The sequence below is a fragment of the Bombina bombina genome, chromosome 7 (genome assembly GCF_027579735.1).
Source record: "Bombina bombina isolate aBomBom1 chromosome 7, aBomBom1.pri, whole genome shotgun sequence".
Lineage (NCBI taxonomy): Eukaryota > Metazoa > Chordata > Amphibia > Anura > Bombinatoridae > Bombina > Bombina bombina.
The window spans coordinates 570995577-571016360 of NC_069505.1; the positions used below are offsets into that span (position 1 = coordinate 570995577).

General features: G+C 36.5%; 1 protein-coding gene across 1 annotated transcript in view; it reads left to right on the forward strand.

Annotated features, from left to right (window-relative positions):
• LTB (lymphotoxin beta) overlaps window positions 1–1592 on the forward strand; it is a 14643-nt gene extending 13051 nt beyond the window's left edge. The window contains exon 4 of the mRNA XM_053689156.1: window positions 401–1592. Within this exon, the coding sequence (XP_053545131.1) occupies window positions 401–804 (404 nt within the window). The 3' untranslated portion in view covers window positions 805–1592. The remainder of the gene's footprint in view (window positions 1–400) is intronic.
• The last annotated feature ends 19192 nt before the right edge of the window (window positions 1593–20784 follow it).

A 20784-nucleotide genomic window follows, 5' to 3' on the forward strand; every position in this document is an offset into this window, starting at 1 on the left:
TTGGGTATTTCTAAACTTGGGACAAAATTTAGAAACTATTTAGAATGGGTGTATTTTGGTGGTTGTAGATGTGTAACAGATTTTGGGGGTAAAAGTTAGAAAAAGTGTGTTTTTTTTCAATTTTTTCCTCATATTTTATATTTTTTTTATAGTAAATTATAAGATATGATGAAAATAATGGTATCTTTAGAAAGTCCATTTAATGGCGAGAAAAACGGTATATAATATGTGTGGGTACAGTAAACGAGTAAGAGGAAAATTACAGCTAAACACAAACACTGCAGAAATGTAAAAATAGCCATTGTCATTAAGGGTAAGAAAATTGAAAAATGGTCCGGTCATTAAGGGGTTAATTACTATGGTTATGGTGAATGATTTTGGTTATCCATTTGCCTTACAGGTATTGGTCAAACAAAGGGCAGCACCTTGAAGTGGGAATCCAAAGATTATCTGGCATTTACACAACACAAGGTGGAATATGATGATACCAAACTTGTGGTTCATCGAGCTGGTCTCTACTACGTCTACTGCCAGGTGGGCTTCCATGGCAAAGAATCAATCAACGACCTTACTAACAAGGTCTATCTTTTTCATGATTCCTACCCTGAAGCTACAGTCCTGCTAGCTGGCACAGAGAGTGTGGTTGCTCCCTCCCAAGGGTCAAAAAAGTGGTATTCCAGTCTTGGACAAGGGGGGCTGGCAAGGCTTGAGGAGGGACACCTTCTATATGTTAATGTTAGTCACCCGGGACTTGTGGATTATCGGAATGGGAAGACGTTTTTTGGACTTCTCATGGTGTCTTAATATGATATAAAAGAAGAAGGAAAGGAAGATATGTTAATACTCCCTCTTATGCATCTCCAACATTTATTGAAGTGCTTTTCAACAAAGAAACTAGAATAGAACCAAACAGTCTAATACACGAGAGTGCAAAGTAATCTCTATAATAAATGAACTGATGCCATGATTAATATTTATGGTACAGATTTATGACTAAGGAAATTGTGTATAATGTCCATTTTGTGGACTAAAATGTTTCAAAAATGTAAGCAAAACCATTTCTTGGCAAACTGAATAATTAGATAACATTTATATAATAGTAGACATGTAATGATCTGGACCTCAGGTATGCAATTTTGTTAACCCTCATTGGCAGATAGTGGGTAAGCATGGATAAGGGGCTACAAACTAATGGGTATATATAACTGACATAAAGGTCAGACAATTATCACCAAAATAATATAGTGTACTATAAACAGCAAAGACTCACACCATAGAGACTAGTTTAATAGTCCAGATAGTATACCATAGAGGTTACTGTGAGAATGCAGATGATGTACAATAGTCAATAGGAATTAGAAAACAAAGTATACCATAGAGACTACCCATAGTGTATAGATCACAAACAACAGCAATTACACTGAAAATGCAGACAATCTACAATATAAAGTAGAAAAGACAGATGGTATTTACCATAGAGACTAGACTGAGATGACTAAACCTTGTTGTATGTAACAATTATAGTTTATTTTACATAAATATTTATATTAATATATTATTTCTGAATAAAACATATGGAAATGTGAAAATGACCAGTGTATATTGCTTCTTTCTATAATTGTAATAATTTTGCCGGGCACTCAGCTGAACTGCATTTTGCTGGATTTTCATGGTTTGGTATCTCCAAAGCATCCTGACATCTACCCAGACCACTAAAAATCACACCTTTATCACAAAAGACCCTGACTCTATCCCCACCAAACCTGCTGACTCCTTCCACGGTATGATGGAATTGTGCCCACTGGTCTCCAGCTTCCTGCTTCCAGATACTATCCTGCAAAAGTTGGGACATATGCTATTTGGTTATATATTATAATTGCCTTGTAATACAACAATAGTAATTCAAATTAACGTTCCATTCTAAAATACATTATATTTTCTTTGGCACAGAGAAAATCAGCAACACTTATGTGGGAGTTTTGCAAATTTAATTATAGATTTTTTGAGACCTTTAAAGTAAAAAATGCAGTTTTTCAACTTTTTTAAGAATAAGGCTAAATGAGGAAAAGTATATATACAGTATATTTTGGTTTTCATGTTTATTTAATGTCACAAATATGATCTTGCACACTAGAAAAATAAATGTTTTTACATAACTAGATTTTTTCATACATTGCAGTATTTTCTGTAATACCCATAAGGCTTTTTTTTTTGCTAATATTTGTAATGAATGGGGAAGTATTTGTTATATAATATACAAATATTGTTTTTAAAAAAATATTTTTATTAAATGCAAAATATTTTAACTGAACTTGGTGAGACAGTTTCATAATGACTGACTATGAAAGATAAAAACAGTTTTTTTATTACATCCTAAAAATAATATATACACACCTCACTATGAGCAACATTGCTGAATAAACTTCTTTGCACAAGTTCCATGAGTCTGGAGTTCCTGTTTCTTCCTCCTTTGGATGTTTGGAGTCTTGCATATAGCTATTGGGATTTCGCAGTTTGGCTCTCTGGACTTGTTTCTTGCCTGCTTTTCACAACAGCCTGGAGGACTTCATTCCAGTACCTGACACATCTTTGAGCACCAACTGAGCGCCGTCGCTCTGACGTCAGAGCACCCGACCATCACGAGGAAACTGAGATCAGCGGCCTGTGGACATTTCCTGCCGACGCGACTGGGGGTTAGCAGCCTGTTGGTACGTGCCGGTGGAAGTTGACTACATCGACTGACTATACCCACTGCCTGGTTCAGTGGAGGAATACCTCACAAGATGTATTAAGGCTTGTTGCGATCAAGCGGGGATAGCTAAGTATACACTTCCAATACATTATTGGTGACTCCGAACTGATTTGCACGATTTGGAGCTGAAGTCTACTAATATTCTGACTTTAAAGTGACTGATGAACTATCGTATTACATTTATTATCAGCTACTGACTTCTGAAGTGGAGTTATTATACTCTGTTTTACTTATATACTAGTATCATCACAAGAACTGTTGATATTTGTTGCTTTAACTACCTTTTTCTTTTTTTGGTATATTATATATATATATACACTGCATGTATGTATGTATGTATATATATATATATATATATATATATATATATACATACACACAACATATATACATGCATATATATAATATATATATATATATATATATATATATATATATATATATATACACTGTATATATACACACACAGAGTGAAAATAGTAAACTGTGAGTCCTGGGATCTGCTGTGCACTTTCACTGACCTCCTCTGAAATGCTAAAATAATTATACATTTTAAGACCTTTTGCTTCTTTTCCTGTTGTAAATGTATTATCTGTCACTGATAAACCAAGTTAATCTTTTCTCCTTGATCTTAAAGGGACACTAAACCCAACATTTTCCTTTCATGATTCAGATACAGAGAATACAATTTCAAGCAACATTCTAATTTACTTCTATTATCTAATTTGCTTCATTGTTTAGGTATCCTTTGTTGAGGAAATAGCAATGCATATGGGTGAGCCAATCACACGAGGCATGTATGTGCAGCCACCAATCAGCAGCTACTGAGCCTATCTTGATATGCCTTTCAGAAAAGGATATCAAGTGAATGAAGCAAATTAGATTAATAGAGGTAAATTAGAACGTTGTTTAAAATTGCATACTCTTTCTAAATCACGAAAAAAAATAATTCGGTTTCATGTCCCTTTAATGGGACTGTAGCACTGCTAATTTCTTTACATATTTAAAGGGCTATTATAGTAAAAAATTACATGTAATTCTTTAGATTCTGTAATTTTTTTTACTATCAACTCTAGACTATTCGCAGAGCACTGCTGGTCCTGAGTGGACAACGTTAATGATCCAATCAGCAGCGCTAGTCACACAACTCAGATGTGGAATTAGCACTGCTCATTGGATGAGTGCTGTTTTCCACTCAGGATCAGCAGTACTCTGTGACTCCCAAGCAGTATTTCTACTGGGGGTTAAACTCACAATAATGATGGGTCAATAGTCTTAAAATTAAATGCTCTAATGGATTAGACCATTTAATAAAACGAAACCCAAATGTTTTCTTTCCTGATTCAGATAGAGAATACAATTTTAAACAACTTTTCATTTTACTTCTATTATCTAATTTGCTTCATTCTCTTGATATCCTTTGTTTAAAAGCATATCTAAATAGGCTCAGTAGCTGCTGATTGGTGGCTGCACATAGATGCCTCATGTGATTGCTATTACCTCAACAAATAAAATCTGAAGAAGGGAGCAAATTAATTAATAGAAGTAAATTGGAATTTTGTTTAAAATTACTGTTCAGGGATTATTATTATTATTATCATTTATTTGTATAGCGCCGCCAAATTCCGTAGCGCTGGGATGCATACAACCTACACTAACCTTTCTTTATACCAGTTCCTCTTCTCCATTGCTATTCCCTGAACCCCCTTAGCATGTAAGCCTAAGAGTCCAGCTGTTTGTAGATCCCCTTCTTTAGAGCTGACTACAACAGTGCGACTCTTGGCAGGGCCCTCTACCCATTTGATCCCTATAATTGTTTTGTTTTACTCTGCCTTTGTTTATAGCGCTGCAGAATCTGTTGGCGCTCTAATTGTATTCTCTATCTGGATCATGAAAGAAAAAAATTGGGTTTCATGTCCCTTTAAGGTCACCAACTGTAGATGTTATATGCTGCGTATAATCTCAAATGTGTGAGATAAGTTACAATCCTTTGTGAATGTCATTTAGAGTTGCCAGCCCTCCTATATTTCCAGGGATTTCCCTTATTTGCCCAAAATGTTTTCTTTTGTGCTTTCACTTTGTGTTAGAGGTGAGTCCTTTGGTTAATGATAGAAAGTTGCCCCAATTGTCCCCCAAATAAAGTGAACAGTTCTTTAAAATAAACAAAAAATATGGGCATTTTAATTTTTTTAAATAAAAAACTGCACAAAGCAGTTATAAAGGGTTAAAGTGAGGAGATGTGTTGGGGAGAAAAAACAGCACTGAAAGTGCCTTTACATAGACGTGAATGGGGGACTGTGTTTTTACTGTAAATATATATGTATGTGCTTAGATACATATATATTTATGTGAATGAAATAAATGTGAAAATAGTAGATAATAGTGAACTAGCAGTTCATAAGATTAATTAGAAGGTTATATTCACTTCCCAGAGAATCTTCTGCAATCAATGTCTTCCACTTTGTTCTCAGAAGAAATGAGAAGAGAAGCACAACATAGCGTAATTCTGTAACACATTTGATTCCTTGATAAAGCTGCTAAGCGAAACGTACGTCGGAATTGGAACGTTTATATACTTTTATCTCACCATACGTCTTTCTCTTGCCTATAACCCACTTGAAGTAACTGATGAATTTGTTAACGAGTGATTACTCACATTTAGTGGAGCCAATCCAAGCTCAGGGTCATGCACACACCTACTTTATACTGGTAGGTAAACAGTATAGATAGTGTCTCACACGAAGATATGTTAAAGTATAATTTATTTAAAAACATAAAACGTCACAAATGCACAACCAACACCGTATGTTGAGGACTAACGAGTGACAATGCAGTGATTATCGCTCTAAAGAGCAAACCTATATGCTGGATGTATGCGGATGGAAAGCAGAAGATTAACCGCTACTCACCTACAAACTAATACCAGCAAGGAGAAGCTCCGCCTCCGCCGTTATAGGCAAGAGAAAGACATATAGTGAGATAAAAGTATATAAAAGTTCCAATTCCGACGTACGTTTCGCTTAGCAGCTTTATCAAGGAATCAAGTGTGTTAGAGAATTACACTATGTTGTGCTTCTCTTCTCATTTCTTCTGAGAACAAAGTGGAAGACATCGATTGCAGAAGATTCTCTGGGAAGTGAATATATCCTAATTAATCTTATGAACTGCTAGTTCACTATTATCCACTATTTTCACATTTATTTCATTCACTTTTTATTTTTTTGATTTATTTGGTACATTTATTTTATATATATTTATGTGTTAATATATATTCATATACATTTTTATTTTGCTGCCCAACGCTGTCTCACGGCATGAAACAAGGCTCCCACTGGAGCCAATGGAAGCACGCTCTCGTGAGCACAAGGTCACGTTCACATTGCGCCTGACTTGTACTACCAGCCAACATTTATGTGTGCTCGTATTACTGAGTGGAACGCAAATATCGCGTAAGCGCAACATTGCGCTCCACTAGTAATCTAGCCCTCGTGTACACTTATTTAATTAATAATTTGTATGTGACAGTTTAATGTTTTTACTCCCATTGTGCCTTAAATGAGAAATAGAATTCACAGCTTTGCAGAAAGTTGTTGAATGTATTAAAGGGACTCAACTCCAGAATTTTTATTGTTTAAAAAGATAGATAATCCCTTTATTACCCATTCCCCGATTTTGCACAACCAACTCTGTTATATTAATATACTTTTTACCTCTGTGATTACCTTGTATCTAAGCCTCTGCTGACTTCCCCCTTAACTCAATTCTTTTGACAGATTTGCATTTTAGCCAAATAGTACAGACTCATAAATAACTGCACAGGAGTGAGCACAATGTTATATGATACACATTAACTTGCACTGTCTTGCTATGAAAAGCTAATAAAATGCACTTAGATAAAGGCAGCCTGCAGGGACTTAGAAACAAGCGCAAGGAGAATTCTCCAGGTAATTCTTCTATGGGTTTGCCTCAGCTCAGAAGTGCATCCGTGCGCTCAAATGTATCAACTGAGATGTGAAGATAAATTTCTCCAGTTGGGTTAGTATCTGCAGATAGTATAGATATTGATCTGGCGGCGCTGTGTCTCTTAGGGAATCTGTCTGAATGTTTCTCCGTCTTGCATTCCGGTCACACCAATCGCTTTAATCTCCAAAAGATAATGAACCCAAAATAGTGCAGTAACGTCACACAATGGATAAAAACAATGGAAAATATTCACAGGGTTCAAAACAGTAAACAGCTTTTATTTCCGGAATCTCCAGCAAAACAGAGATAAAGCACATCTTCATAAAATGTATTTAAAGGTACAGTATACAGTAATTGTCATATAACGGCATGTAATAGAGACTATTATAAAGAAGAATATGCACAGATACTGATCTAAGCATCCAGTGTAAACCCTTTTAAAAACTTACTTAGATGCTCCCAGTTTAACTCTGTTGAAGATGTTAGGCTGGGGCACCCAGTTATAGGGTCTGGAAAGCAAAAATAGCAGACACTCCCCCCTCCCCTGCATATTAAAAGACCATTTACACAAACATGAGCAAACTGGAGTATGTAGACAAAAGCTTAGGAGCGGGCCCATTTTTTGTTCAGCACCTGGGTAGTGCCTGCTGATTGGTGGCTAAATGTAGCAAACCAATCAGCAAGCTCTACCCAGGTGCTGACCCAAAAATGGGCTGGCTCCTAACCATACTTTCCTGCTTTTTAAAATAAAGATAGCAGGAGAACAAAGAAAAATTGATAATAGGAGTAAATTAGAAAGTTGCTTAAAATTGCATGCTCTATCTGAACCATGAAAGAAAAAAAAAAATTGGGTTGAGTATCCCTTTAAAGAAAAAAAGTTGGGTTTAGTATCCCTTTAAGAGAGGCTGTAGTGCAATCTGAAGAATTCAGTAACCTGAAACATGACACAAAGTGATTGCTCAATCACTGCAGGAATTTGTTTATATCTCTCCCTGACTGTCGGCAGCAAAGTAGACAACATTTAAAAGGCTTTACAAGGGGTGTGTCTCTGGAATGCAAAACAATTCTACTGTTACTAACAAAATGAAAGTTTGAAATGCTTCCAAAATATTTTTATATGCAGATTGTCTTGCAATGTGAGAATTTCTTGCTGATACATGTATGGGAAAAAAGGAACTTAAAGGGACATTAAACTGCTGGGTACAGCAAAGACATAATGGTTACTACTATGCCACTGGTTTTCTCTTGTGTCTGCATCTCTTTTCAAAGTTTTATTTTAACCCTTTAAGGCATACATCCTCAAACTTGGCCCTCCAGAGGTTTTGGAATTACATATCCCATGATGCTCAGCCAGCATTGTCAATTGGTGAAGCTCCGCCTCTTGATACTGGGCGGCGCCCTCTGTGACAGAAGCATTCACAGATCACTGATGTTACTGTTACCTCAGACCTCCCTAACAGGACCGATTTTGAGGATATCTGAACTAGAGCACAGATAAAATAATCAGTTGATTAGTAAACATGGTTATTTTACCTGCTCTCATCCAAGGTAATCCTGAAAACCTGGCCTGTTAGGGAGGCCCTGGGACAAGTTTGAAAACCAGTAATATAGAGCAATGCAGCCACTGCAAAAGTGTAGCTCCCTCTCTGTATTGTGCAACTAAACTAAAGTGCATGATACAGCTGTCAAAAATATAAAAATGTCACTGTCCTGTTTATGCGCAATGCTTCTGTCATGGGGTCCGGGGTCTTAAAGGGATATGAAAACCCTAAATGTTAATTTTGTGATTCAGATAGAGCATGCAATTTTAAACAACTTTCTAATTTGCTTCTATTATCACATTGTCTTTGTTCTCTTGGTATCTTTTAAAGGAAAAGCAGGGACGTGAGCTTAGGAGAGTGCATGTGTCTGGCACACTAGGTGGCAGCAGTTTTCCCAAAATAGCTCTCTTACCAAGAGTTTGGCAATTTAAATAGCTGCTACTGTCTGTTAAAACTACAGCACCTATAACAATGGTTTTCAATCCTGTTCTCAGACCTCCCTAGCAGGCCAGATTTGAGGATATTTGGATATCTAGAGCACAGGTGAAATAAACATGGTTATTTGACCTGCTCTCACTCAAGGTAATCCTAAAAACATATCTTGTTAGGGAGGTCTGGGGTCAGGTTTGAAAAGCAGTAACCCACACTGAATATATCAATACTTAAGAAAAGTTATGCAAACAAGGACGTTTAGAAAAAAACCATGCTCCCAGTTGAGAGTTGGACAGAGAGGTGCTAAAATCTTCCTTTTCATTGTGCTCTGTAAGTACTGGTCTCACTGTGTATATTGAGGTAAGATAAGGGGGATTTTGTGTAAATATATAGAGATAGGCTAAGAAAATCTACTCTCTATGCAGGCTCAGTCTATTTAATTGAGTTGTGGTTTCAATTAACAGAAATAGATATTTTATATTTAAAAATATACATAAAGGAGCAATTTCCCATACATGGGACACACATTAATGGGAAACTAGCTTTACAGTGCACTGTCCTTTTAATGCCCTTGAAATGCTGCCACTAGTTATTTTATAGAGACATTTTATTATTTATATTTTTAATATTTTATTATTAAATTATATTATTACTAGTCTTAAAGCCCGGCCAAAATCACCTCTCCCTCATCTCCCTTCCCTGCCGCTCTCAACACCCGCTCCCACCCCCCTCCACACATTGCCTCCCTCCTAACCCTTTGCGGCCTTTCTCACGCAGACGCACCACTGATCCTCTCGCGCCACTACTGAGCCTCACAGCAGACACGCGCACAGTCTCCTACCAATCGCCAGACTCTGCTTCTTACTCCCAAATATGTTTGTCTCGCGATGACGTTTTTACTGAGCATCGGACAAACATACCTGGTCTTTTATAATATAGCACATGATCAATGTATTTGAGAAATATAGAGCAAAAGGTTTTACACTCACATTTAAATAAAAAGAGAAAAAAGTTCTTTGTATATTGGAGTAGATGAGTTTCGGGGGTTGGCACTTTATGTGATATACATTTGTGTGATTTGTGAAATTCTATGAGGTTTGCAGATGGGGAATAAGTAGAATCTATGCAACTGACTGGCATATAGTAGGTTAAAGGGACATGAAACCTGAACATTTCTTTAATGGTTCAGATGGAACATACAATTTAGACTATTTTCCAAATTACTTATATTATCTATGTGGCTTTGTTCTTTTGGTATCCTTTGTTGAAAAGCATACTTGATTGGCTCAGGAGCAGCAATGCACTACTAGGAGCTGGTGGCTGCACAGATATGTCTCTTGTCATTGGCTCACAGATGTATTCAGCTAGCTCCTAGTAGTGCATTACTGCGGCTTCACCAAAGGATAACAAGAGAATGAAGAAAATTTGATAACAGACATAAATTGGAAAGTTGTTTAAATTAAAATGCTCTATCTTAGTCATGAAACTAGAAAAATTGAGTTTCATATCCCTTTAATTATGCTTTACAGGTATCAAGTGAAAAAGAACTATTAAGTACGGATTAGAAGGTGCATGACAGCAAGGCGAATAATTAGTGTTTTATGGGTATCTGCATTACAGAAGCTCTCTGTGTGTCACTCAAAGGGTTAATCATTGCAATATCAATAGATTTGGGTAAAGATGGATTTGAAATTTTATAAAAAAACTGTTTTATTACGAATTTCTCAACAGAGTACAAATATGGAGCAGGGAAAATTGGGGGACAGTCAAGGGGGTAAAATAATGTCTGTTTACATATGTTACTGGCAGCCAAGGGATGAAATGACTGCTCAGTTGTGAAAAATATACATGTGGTGGCTTTTATTATTTTTTTGTGGACAGCTGGCTACCCCATTTTGTGATTAACCCTTATATTGTAAAAGATCTGCAGACAAAATAAATGTTTCCTAAGCATTTTAAACGGCACTCTAGACTTCACCATATATTTTTCACAACTAGGCAGTGACTGTATCCCCTTAGCTGCCAGTAAGACACACATCAATGTTCTTACCTCATACCTGTAATACACACAAACCAGTGATTTAACCCTCCTTTACTGTCAGTAGCTAAGAGATAAGTAAAAAAAGCAAAAAACCCAGAGCAGATTTTATACCAGGTACTACCCACATGACAGTGACTTTTTTCCATCTTGACTACCAGTACAATATAACATAGTGCTTTTTTTTAACTCTTTGTCAGCAAGTAACACACAGAAATAGTACACGAGCACTGCCACCTCTTTGTGGGTCATATTTGTAAAGGATAGAGGCATAGGAGTTCTTTAAAATTTAGCTTCCACTTTAAAAAATCTGGACCTTTAAATGTCCAGTATTTATATACATTTTACTGGACAGGTTGTTGAAAAACCAAACTGTCCAGCTGAATTCTGGACACCTGGCAAGTGCAACCCTAGTATAGATGCACAGATAAAGTGTGGACTCAGAAAAGCCTATGTAATAATCCTAGTCATCGGACATAATTGGATCTTGGGTGGAACTGATTGTATGATTTTCTGGGGTTTAAGAATTTAGTTTATTTTTTAGTCTCGTTAATTAACCACTACCTGTAGGTGCATTATGAGCCCTTTTCCTTATGCAGGGGGATCAGCAATCAAACACTGTTTTCAGCGTTCCCCTGCACGATAGACTGGCGATCGTTGGCAACTTCATTGGGATGTCAGTGGCGTCACTACATACGTACGTGATGACATCACAAATGGGGCAGGACCAGGAAGCTTAGTCTGGCTACAAGGGAGCTGGAAGGGGGGTTCTTAAATCCCCTCAATCTCAGCTCCTTTAGCAGCTACAAACTTCCAAGACCCCTCAATTGAAAGAGAACTACTTGCTGTAATACAAAGAAGATGTTTAAAAATAAAGTAAAAAGACAAAACAAAACATGGGAATGGGACATTATATTATCAATAAAAAAAATCTGGTATGTATAGAGACCCCTAATAGAGTTTATTTTCTAGAAGACAAGTCCGTCTCTTAAAAAAATATATTAATTTTATCTGTAAAGCCAATTGATCACTGTGGTAACAGTATAGTCAGGTGATCACTGTGGTAATTATATAGTCAGGTGATCACTGTGGTAACAGTATAGTCAGGTGATCGCTGTGGTAACAGTACAGTCAGGTGATTGCGGTGGTAACAGTATAGTCAGGTGATCACTGTACTAACAGTATAGTCAGGTGATCACTGTGGTAACAGTATAGTCAGGTGATCACTGTGGTAACAGTATTGTCAGGTGATCAATGTGGTAAGAGTATAGTCAGGTGATTGCTGTGGTAACAGTATAGTCAGGTGATTGCTGTGGTAACAGTATAGTCAGGTGATTGCTGTGGTAACAGTATAGTCAGGTGATTGCTGTGGTAACGGTATAGTCAGGTGATCGCTGTGGTAACAGTATAGTCAGGTGATCACTGTGGTAACAGTGAACACTGTGCAAGGACAAAGGTGCTTTTATTTTTGTATTGCATAATGGGGCATCTCTAATCTATATTATAACCCCCAAAAGCCCCTATGGGCACCTATTTCACATGTGCCTACCCTTGATAACAATTTAGTAAGGGGATAACAGTAAAAGCAGTAAAAAATCAACACAATTTGTATTCATACAGGTTTTGCAACTTATATGCCATAAATTATAAATGTAATAATGATATGTTGTGAATCTACTGGGCCTGCTGAAACCCCCCCAATATATAACTTGTGTGAGTCACTCACTGGAATTTGACTTACAATAGGGTTAAATGTAAGTAGCAAAAAAAGCTCAACATTAGCTCAGCACTGGGGTGAAGAAAGGCTTAGCAGCCAAAGGTTTAAAGGGACATAATACTCATATGCTAAATATCTTGAAAGTGATGCAGCATAACTGTAAAAAGCTGACAGGGAAATATCACCTGAGCATCTCTATGTAAAAAAAGAAAGATATTTACCTCACAATTTCCTCAGCTCACCAGAGTAAGTGCTGTGTAAAAAGTTACACTTCAGTAACTGCTCAGCTGCAGGTAAAAAAAATTAAGAAATAAACTGCAGCCAATCAGCATCAGCAGTGCTGAGGTCATGAACTATTTTACTGTGATCTCACGAGATTTCACTTAACTCATGAGATTTCATAGTAAACTTCTTTAAACTGAATAGGGAAATAATATGAGTGTGCACGAAGCTCACTCCCTTGCCTGTCCCAGGACAGACATACTGATTTGCTGCTTAAAGTCCTTTACAATGGGGTTTAAATACTTAGGACATTTTGAGGCAAAATATCTTTCTTTTTACATAGAGATGTTCAGGTGATATTTTCTAGTCAGCTTTTTATAGCTATGCTGCCTCACTTTCAAGTGTTTCAACATTTGGGTATCATGGCCCTTTAAGCTATTAAAAAGTGTAGGGGTGGAAAAATATCACTACAGCTAACTAGTCAAGCAAAAAAGCTAATAGTCTGCTTTTTACTTTAAGATTAGTGTCCCTTTAAAAGGACAGTAATGCACCCAATTGTATCATCTAAATGACAGATGCTATTTGAAGAAAAAGGCAGCTAAAACATTAAAGGGACGATGCACTGTAAAATTGTTTTCCCTGAATGTGTTTCCCATGACTTGTTACACCAGCTGTAGCGTATGAAATGTATGAGAAATTGCTCATTTATGCTTCTTTTTGCAAACAAAATAGCTGGATTTGCTCTTTGAAATCATAGCCCATCAAAATAGGCTTGGCCTGCTGACAGATCAGATCTTGTTATCTTATCACTCAAATGCTTTCCTTTCTTATCTCTGTCTCTATACAATACTTAGAAAGAACAATTGAAAATGAACATTTTAGAGCTTTATCTCTTCCACCTCCCACTGTGAGTGTAATTTATTCTCCTTGTGTTTACTCAGGCCTAGATTTAGAGTTCGGCGGTAGCCGTCAAAACCAGCGTTAGAGGCTCCTAACGCTGGTTTTGGGCGCCCGCTGGTATTTGGAGTCAGTGATTAAAGGGTCTAACGCTCACTTTTCAGCCGCGACTTTTCCATACCGCAGATCCCCCTACGCCATTTGCGTAGCCTATCTTTTCAATGGGATCTTTCTAACGCCGGTATTTAGAGTCGTTTCTGCAGTGAGCGTTAGAACTCTAACGACAAGATTCCAGCCGCCTGAAAATAGCAGGAGTTAAGAGCTTTCTGGCTAACGCCGGTTTATAAAGCTCTTAACTACTGTACCCTAAAGTACACTAACACCCATAAACTACCTATGTACCCCTAAACCGAGGTCCCCCCACACCGCCGCCACTCGATTAAAATATTTAACCCCTAATCTGCCGACCGCCACCTACGCTATATTTATGTACCCCTAATCTGCTGCCCCTAACCCCGCCGACCCCTGTATTATATTTATTCACCCTAACCTGCCCCCCACAACGTCGCCGCCAGCTACTTACAATAATTAACCCCTAATCTTCCGACCGCAAAGCGCCGCCACCTACGTTATCCCTATGTACCCCTAATCTGCTGCCCCTAACACCGCCGACCCCTATATTATATTTATTAACCCCTAATCTGCCCCCCTCAACGTCGCCGACACCTACCTACACTTATTAACTCCTAATCTGCCGAGCGGACCTGAGCGCTACTATAATAAAGTTATTAGCCCCTAATCCGCCTCACTAACCCTATCATAAATAGTATTAACCCCCTAATCTGCCCTCCCTAACATCGCCGACACCTAACTTCAATTATTAACCCCTAATCTTCCGATCGGAGCTCACCGCTATTCTAATAAATGTATTAACCCCTAAAGCTAAGTCTAACCCTAACACTAACACCCCCCTAACTTAAATATAATTTACATCTAACGAAATAAATTAACTCTTATTAAATAAATTAATCCTATTTAAAGCTAAATACTTACCTGTAAAATAAACCCTAATATAGCTACAATATAAATTATAATTATATTATAGCTATTTTAGGATTAATATTTATTTTACAGGCAACTTGGTATTTATTTTAACTAGGTACAATAGCTATTAAATAGTTAAGAACTATTTAATAGTTACCTAGTTAAAATAATTACAAAATTACCTGTAAAATAAATCCTAACCTAAGATATAATTAAACCTAACACTACCCTATCAATAAATTAATTAAATAAACTACCTACAATTACCTACAATTAACCTAACACTACACTATCAATAAATTAATTAAACACAATTCCTACAAATAAATACAATTAAATAAACTAGCTAAAGTACAAAAAATAAAAAAGAACTAAGTTACAGAAAATAAAAAAATATTTACAAACATAAGAAAAATATTACAACAATTTTAAACTAATTACACCTACTCTAAGCCCCCTAATAAAATAACAAAGCCCCCCAAAATAAAAAATTCCCTACCCTATTCTAAATTAAAAAAGTTACAAGCTCTTTTACCTTACCAGCCCTGAACAGGGCCCTTTGCGGGGCATGCCCCAAGAAGTTCAGCTCTTTTGCCTGTAAAAAAAAACATACAATACCCCCCCCCAACATTACAACCCACCACCCACATACCCCTAATCTAACCCAAACCCCCCTTAAATAAGCCTAACACTAATCCCCTTAAGATCTTCCTACCTTGTCTTCACCATCCAGGTATCACCGATCCGTCCTGGCTCCGATATCTTCATCCAACCCAAGCGGGGGCTAGACATCCACTGAAGAAGTCCAGAAGAGGGTCCAAAGTCTTCCTCCTATCCGGCAAGAAGAGGACATCCGGACCGGCAAACATCTTCTCCAAGCGGCATCTTCCATCTTCTTCCATCCGGAGCGAAGCGGCAGGATCCTGAAGACCCCCAGCGCGGAACATCCATCCGGACCGACGACTGAACGACGAATGACTGTTCCTTTAAGGGACGTCATCCAAGATGGCGTCCCTCGAATTCCGATTGGCTGATAGGATTCTATCAGCCAATCGGAATTAAGGTAGGAATTTTCTGATTGGCTGATGGAATCAGCCAATCAGAATCTAGTTCAATCCGATTGGCTGATCCAATCAGCCAATCAGATTGAGCTCGCATTCTATTGGCTGATCGGAACAGCCAATAGAATGCGAGCTCAATCTGATTGGCTGATTGGATCAGCCAATCGGATTGAACTTGATTCTGATTGGCTGATTCCATCAGCCAATCAGAAAATTCCTACCTTAATTCCGATTGGCTGATAGAATCCTATCAGCCAATCGGAATTCGAGGGACGCCATCTTGGATGACGTCATTTAAAGGAACCGTCATTCGTCGTTCAGTCGTCGGTCCGGATGGATGTTCCGCGCTGGGGGTCTTCAGGATCCTGCCGCTTCGCTCCGGATGGAAGAAGATGGAAGATGCCGCTTGGAGAAGATGTTTGCCGGTCCGGATGTCCTCTTCTTGCCGGATAGGAGGAAGACTTTGGACCCTCTTCTGGACTTCTTCAGTGGATGTCTAGCCCCCGCTTGGGTTGGATGAAGATATCGGAGCCAGGACGGATCGGTGATACCTGGATGGTGAAGACAAGGTAGGAAGATCTTAAGGGGATTAGTGTTAGGCTTATTTAAGGGGGGTTTGGGTTAGATTAGGGGTATGTGGGTGGTGGGTTGTAATGTTGGGGGGGGGGTATTGTATGTTTTTTTTTACAGGCAAAAGAGCTGAACTTCTTGGGGCATGCCCCGCAAAGGGCCCTGTTCAGGGCTGGTAAGGTAAAAGAGCTTGTAACTTTTTTAATTTAGAATAGGGTAGGGAATTTTTTATTTTGGGGGGCTTTGTTATTTTATTAGGGGGCTTAGAGTAGGTGTAATTAGTTTAAAATTGTTGTAATATTTTTCTTATGTTTGTAAATATTTTTTTTATTTTCTGTAACTTAGTTCTTTTTTATTTTTTGTACTTTAGCTAGTTTATTTAATTGTATTTATTTGTAGCAATTGTGTTTATTTAATTTATTGATAGTGTAGTGTTAGGTTAATTGTAGGTAATTGTAGGTAGTTTATTTAATTATTTTATTGATAGGGTAGTGTTAGGTTTAATTATATCTTAGGTTAGGATTTATTTTACAGGTAAATTTGTTATTATTTTAACTAGGTAACTATTAAATAGTTCTTAACTATTTAATAGCTATTGTACCTAGTTAAAATAAATACCAAGTTGCCTGTAAAACAGTGTTAATTTTGACAGCAAATTTCAATTTAGTCTTAGTTTTAGTCTTTTGACTAAAATGCCATTTTAGTTTTAGTCGTATTTTAGTCATCTGAATTAATTTAGTTTTAGTCTAGTTTTAGTCGATTGAATCTCCAGTAGATTTTAGTCGACTAAATCTCCAGTAGATTTTAGTCAACTAAAATCTAAGGGGTTTAGTTAAAGTGTAATGCATTATTTTAGCATTTCTCTATCATTTGCAAACTGATTACATACTCCAGGAGTAAACATAACACCTGTTAATATTTATGGTATTAAGGTTTAAACATGCAATACAGACACAGATTTAACCGTTTTGATATGTAACATCTTTATTAAACATAAATTAAATAAAACCAAGTTTCATAAACAAACAGAAGTGCAACTTTAAAATATAAAAAAAAAAAAACTGTAAACTGTATTGACTGTATTGAACATATTGCCCAATATAAAAACTATAACAGTTCTCTGTTAATAATTAAAACAAGTATCAAGTAACTCAACACAACAAAAAGTTTCTGCAGCTAGCACAGGCACAGCATAACTTAAACCCATATTTGTGGGTTATTCTTATTTCTATAGGAAGAATCAATTGATTGTTCACAGATTCGAAAAAGGTTCGGCAACGATATTAGCACTGTTTAAAAACTTCAAAACTAATTATATACTCCTGGAGTAAAGGTTTATTAACCTGTTTTTATTTATGGTATTAAGGTTTGAACATGCAATACAGATTTAACTGTTGTGGTATATAACATCTCTTTATTTATCTTAAAATTTAATAAAATTAAGTTTCGTAAATTTTACAAAAGAGCAGTACTTGGATATGGATTGATTATAACAACTTGCATAAAATGTTTTTGTCAGCAAATTTTGATTTAGTTTTAGTCATAGTCTTTTGACTAAAATGTCATTTTGATTTAGTTTTAGTCATAGTTTTTTGACTAAAATGTCATTTTAGTTTTAGTCGTATTTTAGTCATCAGAATTTCTTTAGTTTTATAGTCATTTTAGTCTAGTTTTAGTCGACGAAATTAACACTGCTGTAAAATAAATATTAATCCTAAAATAGCTATAATATAATAATAATTTATATTGTAGCTATATTAGGGTTTATTTTACAGGTAAGTATTTAGCTTTAAATAGGATTAATTTATTTAATAAGAGTTAATTAATTTCGTTAGATGTAAATTATATTTAAGTTAGGGGGGTGTTAGTGTTAGGGTTAGACTTAGCTTTAGGGGTTAATACATTTATTAGAATAGCGGTGAGCTCCGATCGGATGATTAGGGGTTAATAATTGAAGGTAGGTGTCGGCGATGTTAGGGAGGGCAGATTAGGGGTTAATACTATTTATGATAGGGTTAGTGAGGCGGATTAGGGGTTAATAACTTTATTATAGTAGCGCTCAGGTCCGCTCGGCAGATTAGGGGTTAATAAGTGTAGGTAGGTGTCGGCGACGTTGTGGGGGGCAGATTAGGGGTTAATAAATATAACATAGGGGTCGGCGATGTTAGGGCAGCAGATTAGGGGTACATAGGGATAACGTAGGTTGCGGCGGTTTACGGAGCGGCAGATTAGGGGTTAAAAGTGTAATGCAGGGGTCAGCGATAGCGGGGGGCGGCAGAATAGGGGTTAATAAGTGTAAGGTTAGGGGTGTTTAGACTCGGGGTACATGTTAGGGTGTTAGGTGCAGACGTAGGAAGTGTTTTCCCATAGGAAACAATGGGGCTGCGTTAGAAGCTGAACGCTGCTTTTTTGCAGGTGTTAGTTTTTTTTTCAGCTCAAACAGCCCCATTGTTTCCTATGGGAGAATCGTGCACGAGCACGTTTTTGATGCCGGCCGCGTCCGTAAGCAGCTCTGGTATCGAGAGTTGCATTTGCGGTAAAAATGCTCTACGCTCCTTTTTTGGAGCCTAACGCAGCATTTGTTTGAACTCTCGATACCAGAGTTAAATTTATGGTGCGGCCAGAAAAAAGCCCGCGGAGCGTTAGCAGCCCTTTTACCGCCGAACTCTAAATCTAGGCCATAGTTTGCCAATAGCCTATACCTAGGTATAGAAAGTTTTAGTATAGGTATGGAATACTACAGGCTAAATCAGCTATTTCAAATGCCAATATAAATGCTAAGGAGCTATTTGTAAACATTTTAATACTCTACAGCAGGTAAAACCGCTCATTGGGAACAAATTAAAGATGAGAAAGATTTTGGGTAAACTGTCCCTTTAACTAATACACCAATATCAGTTGTGCATTGTCTACTTGCATGAGCATTCATAGGAACTACCTGTTAGTCAATAAGCGTAAGCCAAGTAGCCAATAACTAGCCAACAAGCATCAGCCAATGCACATTAATAGAAAGTATACAACTTTATTAGTTTCAATTAAAATTTCAAAGTTTTTACTGCAGATATTTTTTCATGAAAAAACAAAGAAATAAATCAAAATTGTGTATCTTGCTCTTTCATATGAATGACGGAGCATTTTTAAGTAAAGTGTCCTTTTAAGGCTGGAGGACGCTGCAAATGATTTATTCATTGCGTTGTCCTTGTATATTCTAAGCTCTGATACTTTGCACAAATCCAGTAACTTTGCATCCCCCTTGCGTGACCTTGGTTTACTATAAAAATAAAATCACTAAGTGAAAAGTAGTTTTTTTTCCTCAAACATGTTTTACTGTCTACTGTCTATCTCTTCCAATATCTAATCTAATCTATCTATCTATCTATCTATCTATCTATCTATCTATCTATCTATCTATCTATCTATCTGTAATGCTATCTATCTATTTATCTATCTATCTGTAATGCTATCTATCTATTTATCTATCTATCTATCTATCTATCTATCTATCTATCTATCTATCTATCTATCTAGCTATCTGTCTTTGTCTGTCTCTAATGCTATCTATCTATCTATCTATCTATCTATCTATCTATCTATCTATCTATCTATCATCTATCTCTCACTCTGTCTGTCTCTAATGCTATCTATCTATCTATAATCTATCTCTCACTCTGTCTGTCTCTAATGCTATCTATCTATCTTTCTGTAATGCTATCTATCTATCTATCTATCTATCTATCTATCTATCTATCTATCTATCTATCATGCTATCTATCTATCTATCTATCTATCTATCTATCTATCTATCTATCTATCTATCTATCATCTATCTCTCACTCTGTCTGTCTCTAATGCTATCTATCTATAATCTATCTCTCACTATGTCTGTCTCTAATGCTATCTATCTATCTATCTATCTATCTATCTATCTATCTATCTATCTATCTATCTGTAATACTATCTATCTATCTGTAATGCTATCTATCTATCTATCTATCTATCTATCTATCTATCTATCTATCTATCTATCTATCTATCTATCTGTAATGCTATCTATCTATCTATCTATCTATCTATCTATCTATCTATCTATCTATCTATCTATCTATCTGTAATGCTATCTATCTATCTATCTATCTATCTATCTATCTATCTATCTATCTATCTATCTATCTATCTATCTATCTATCTGTAATGCTATCTATCTATCTTTCTATCTGTAATGCTATCTATCTATCTTTCTATCTTTAATGCTATATATCTATCTTTCTATCTGTAATGCTATCTATCTATCTATCTATCTATCTATCTATCTATCTATCTATCTATCTGTAATGCTATCTATCTATCTATCTATCTATCTATCTATCTATCTATCTATCTATCTATCTATCTCTCTTTGTCTCTAATGATATCTATCTATCTATCTATCTATCTATCTATCTATCTATCTATCTCTAATGCTATCTATCATCTCTCACTCTGTCTGTCTCTAATGCTATCTATCTATCTATCTATCTATCTATCTATCTATCTATCTATCTATCATC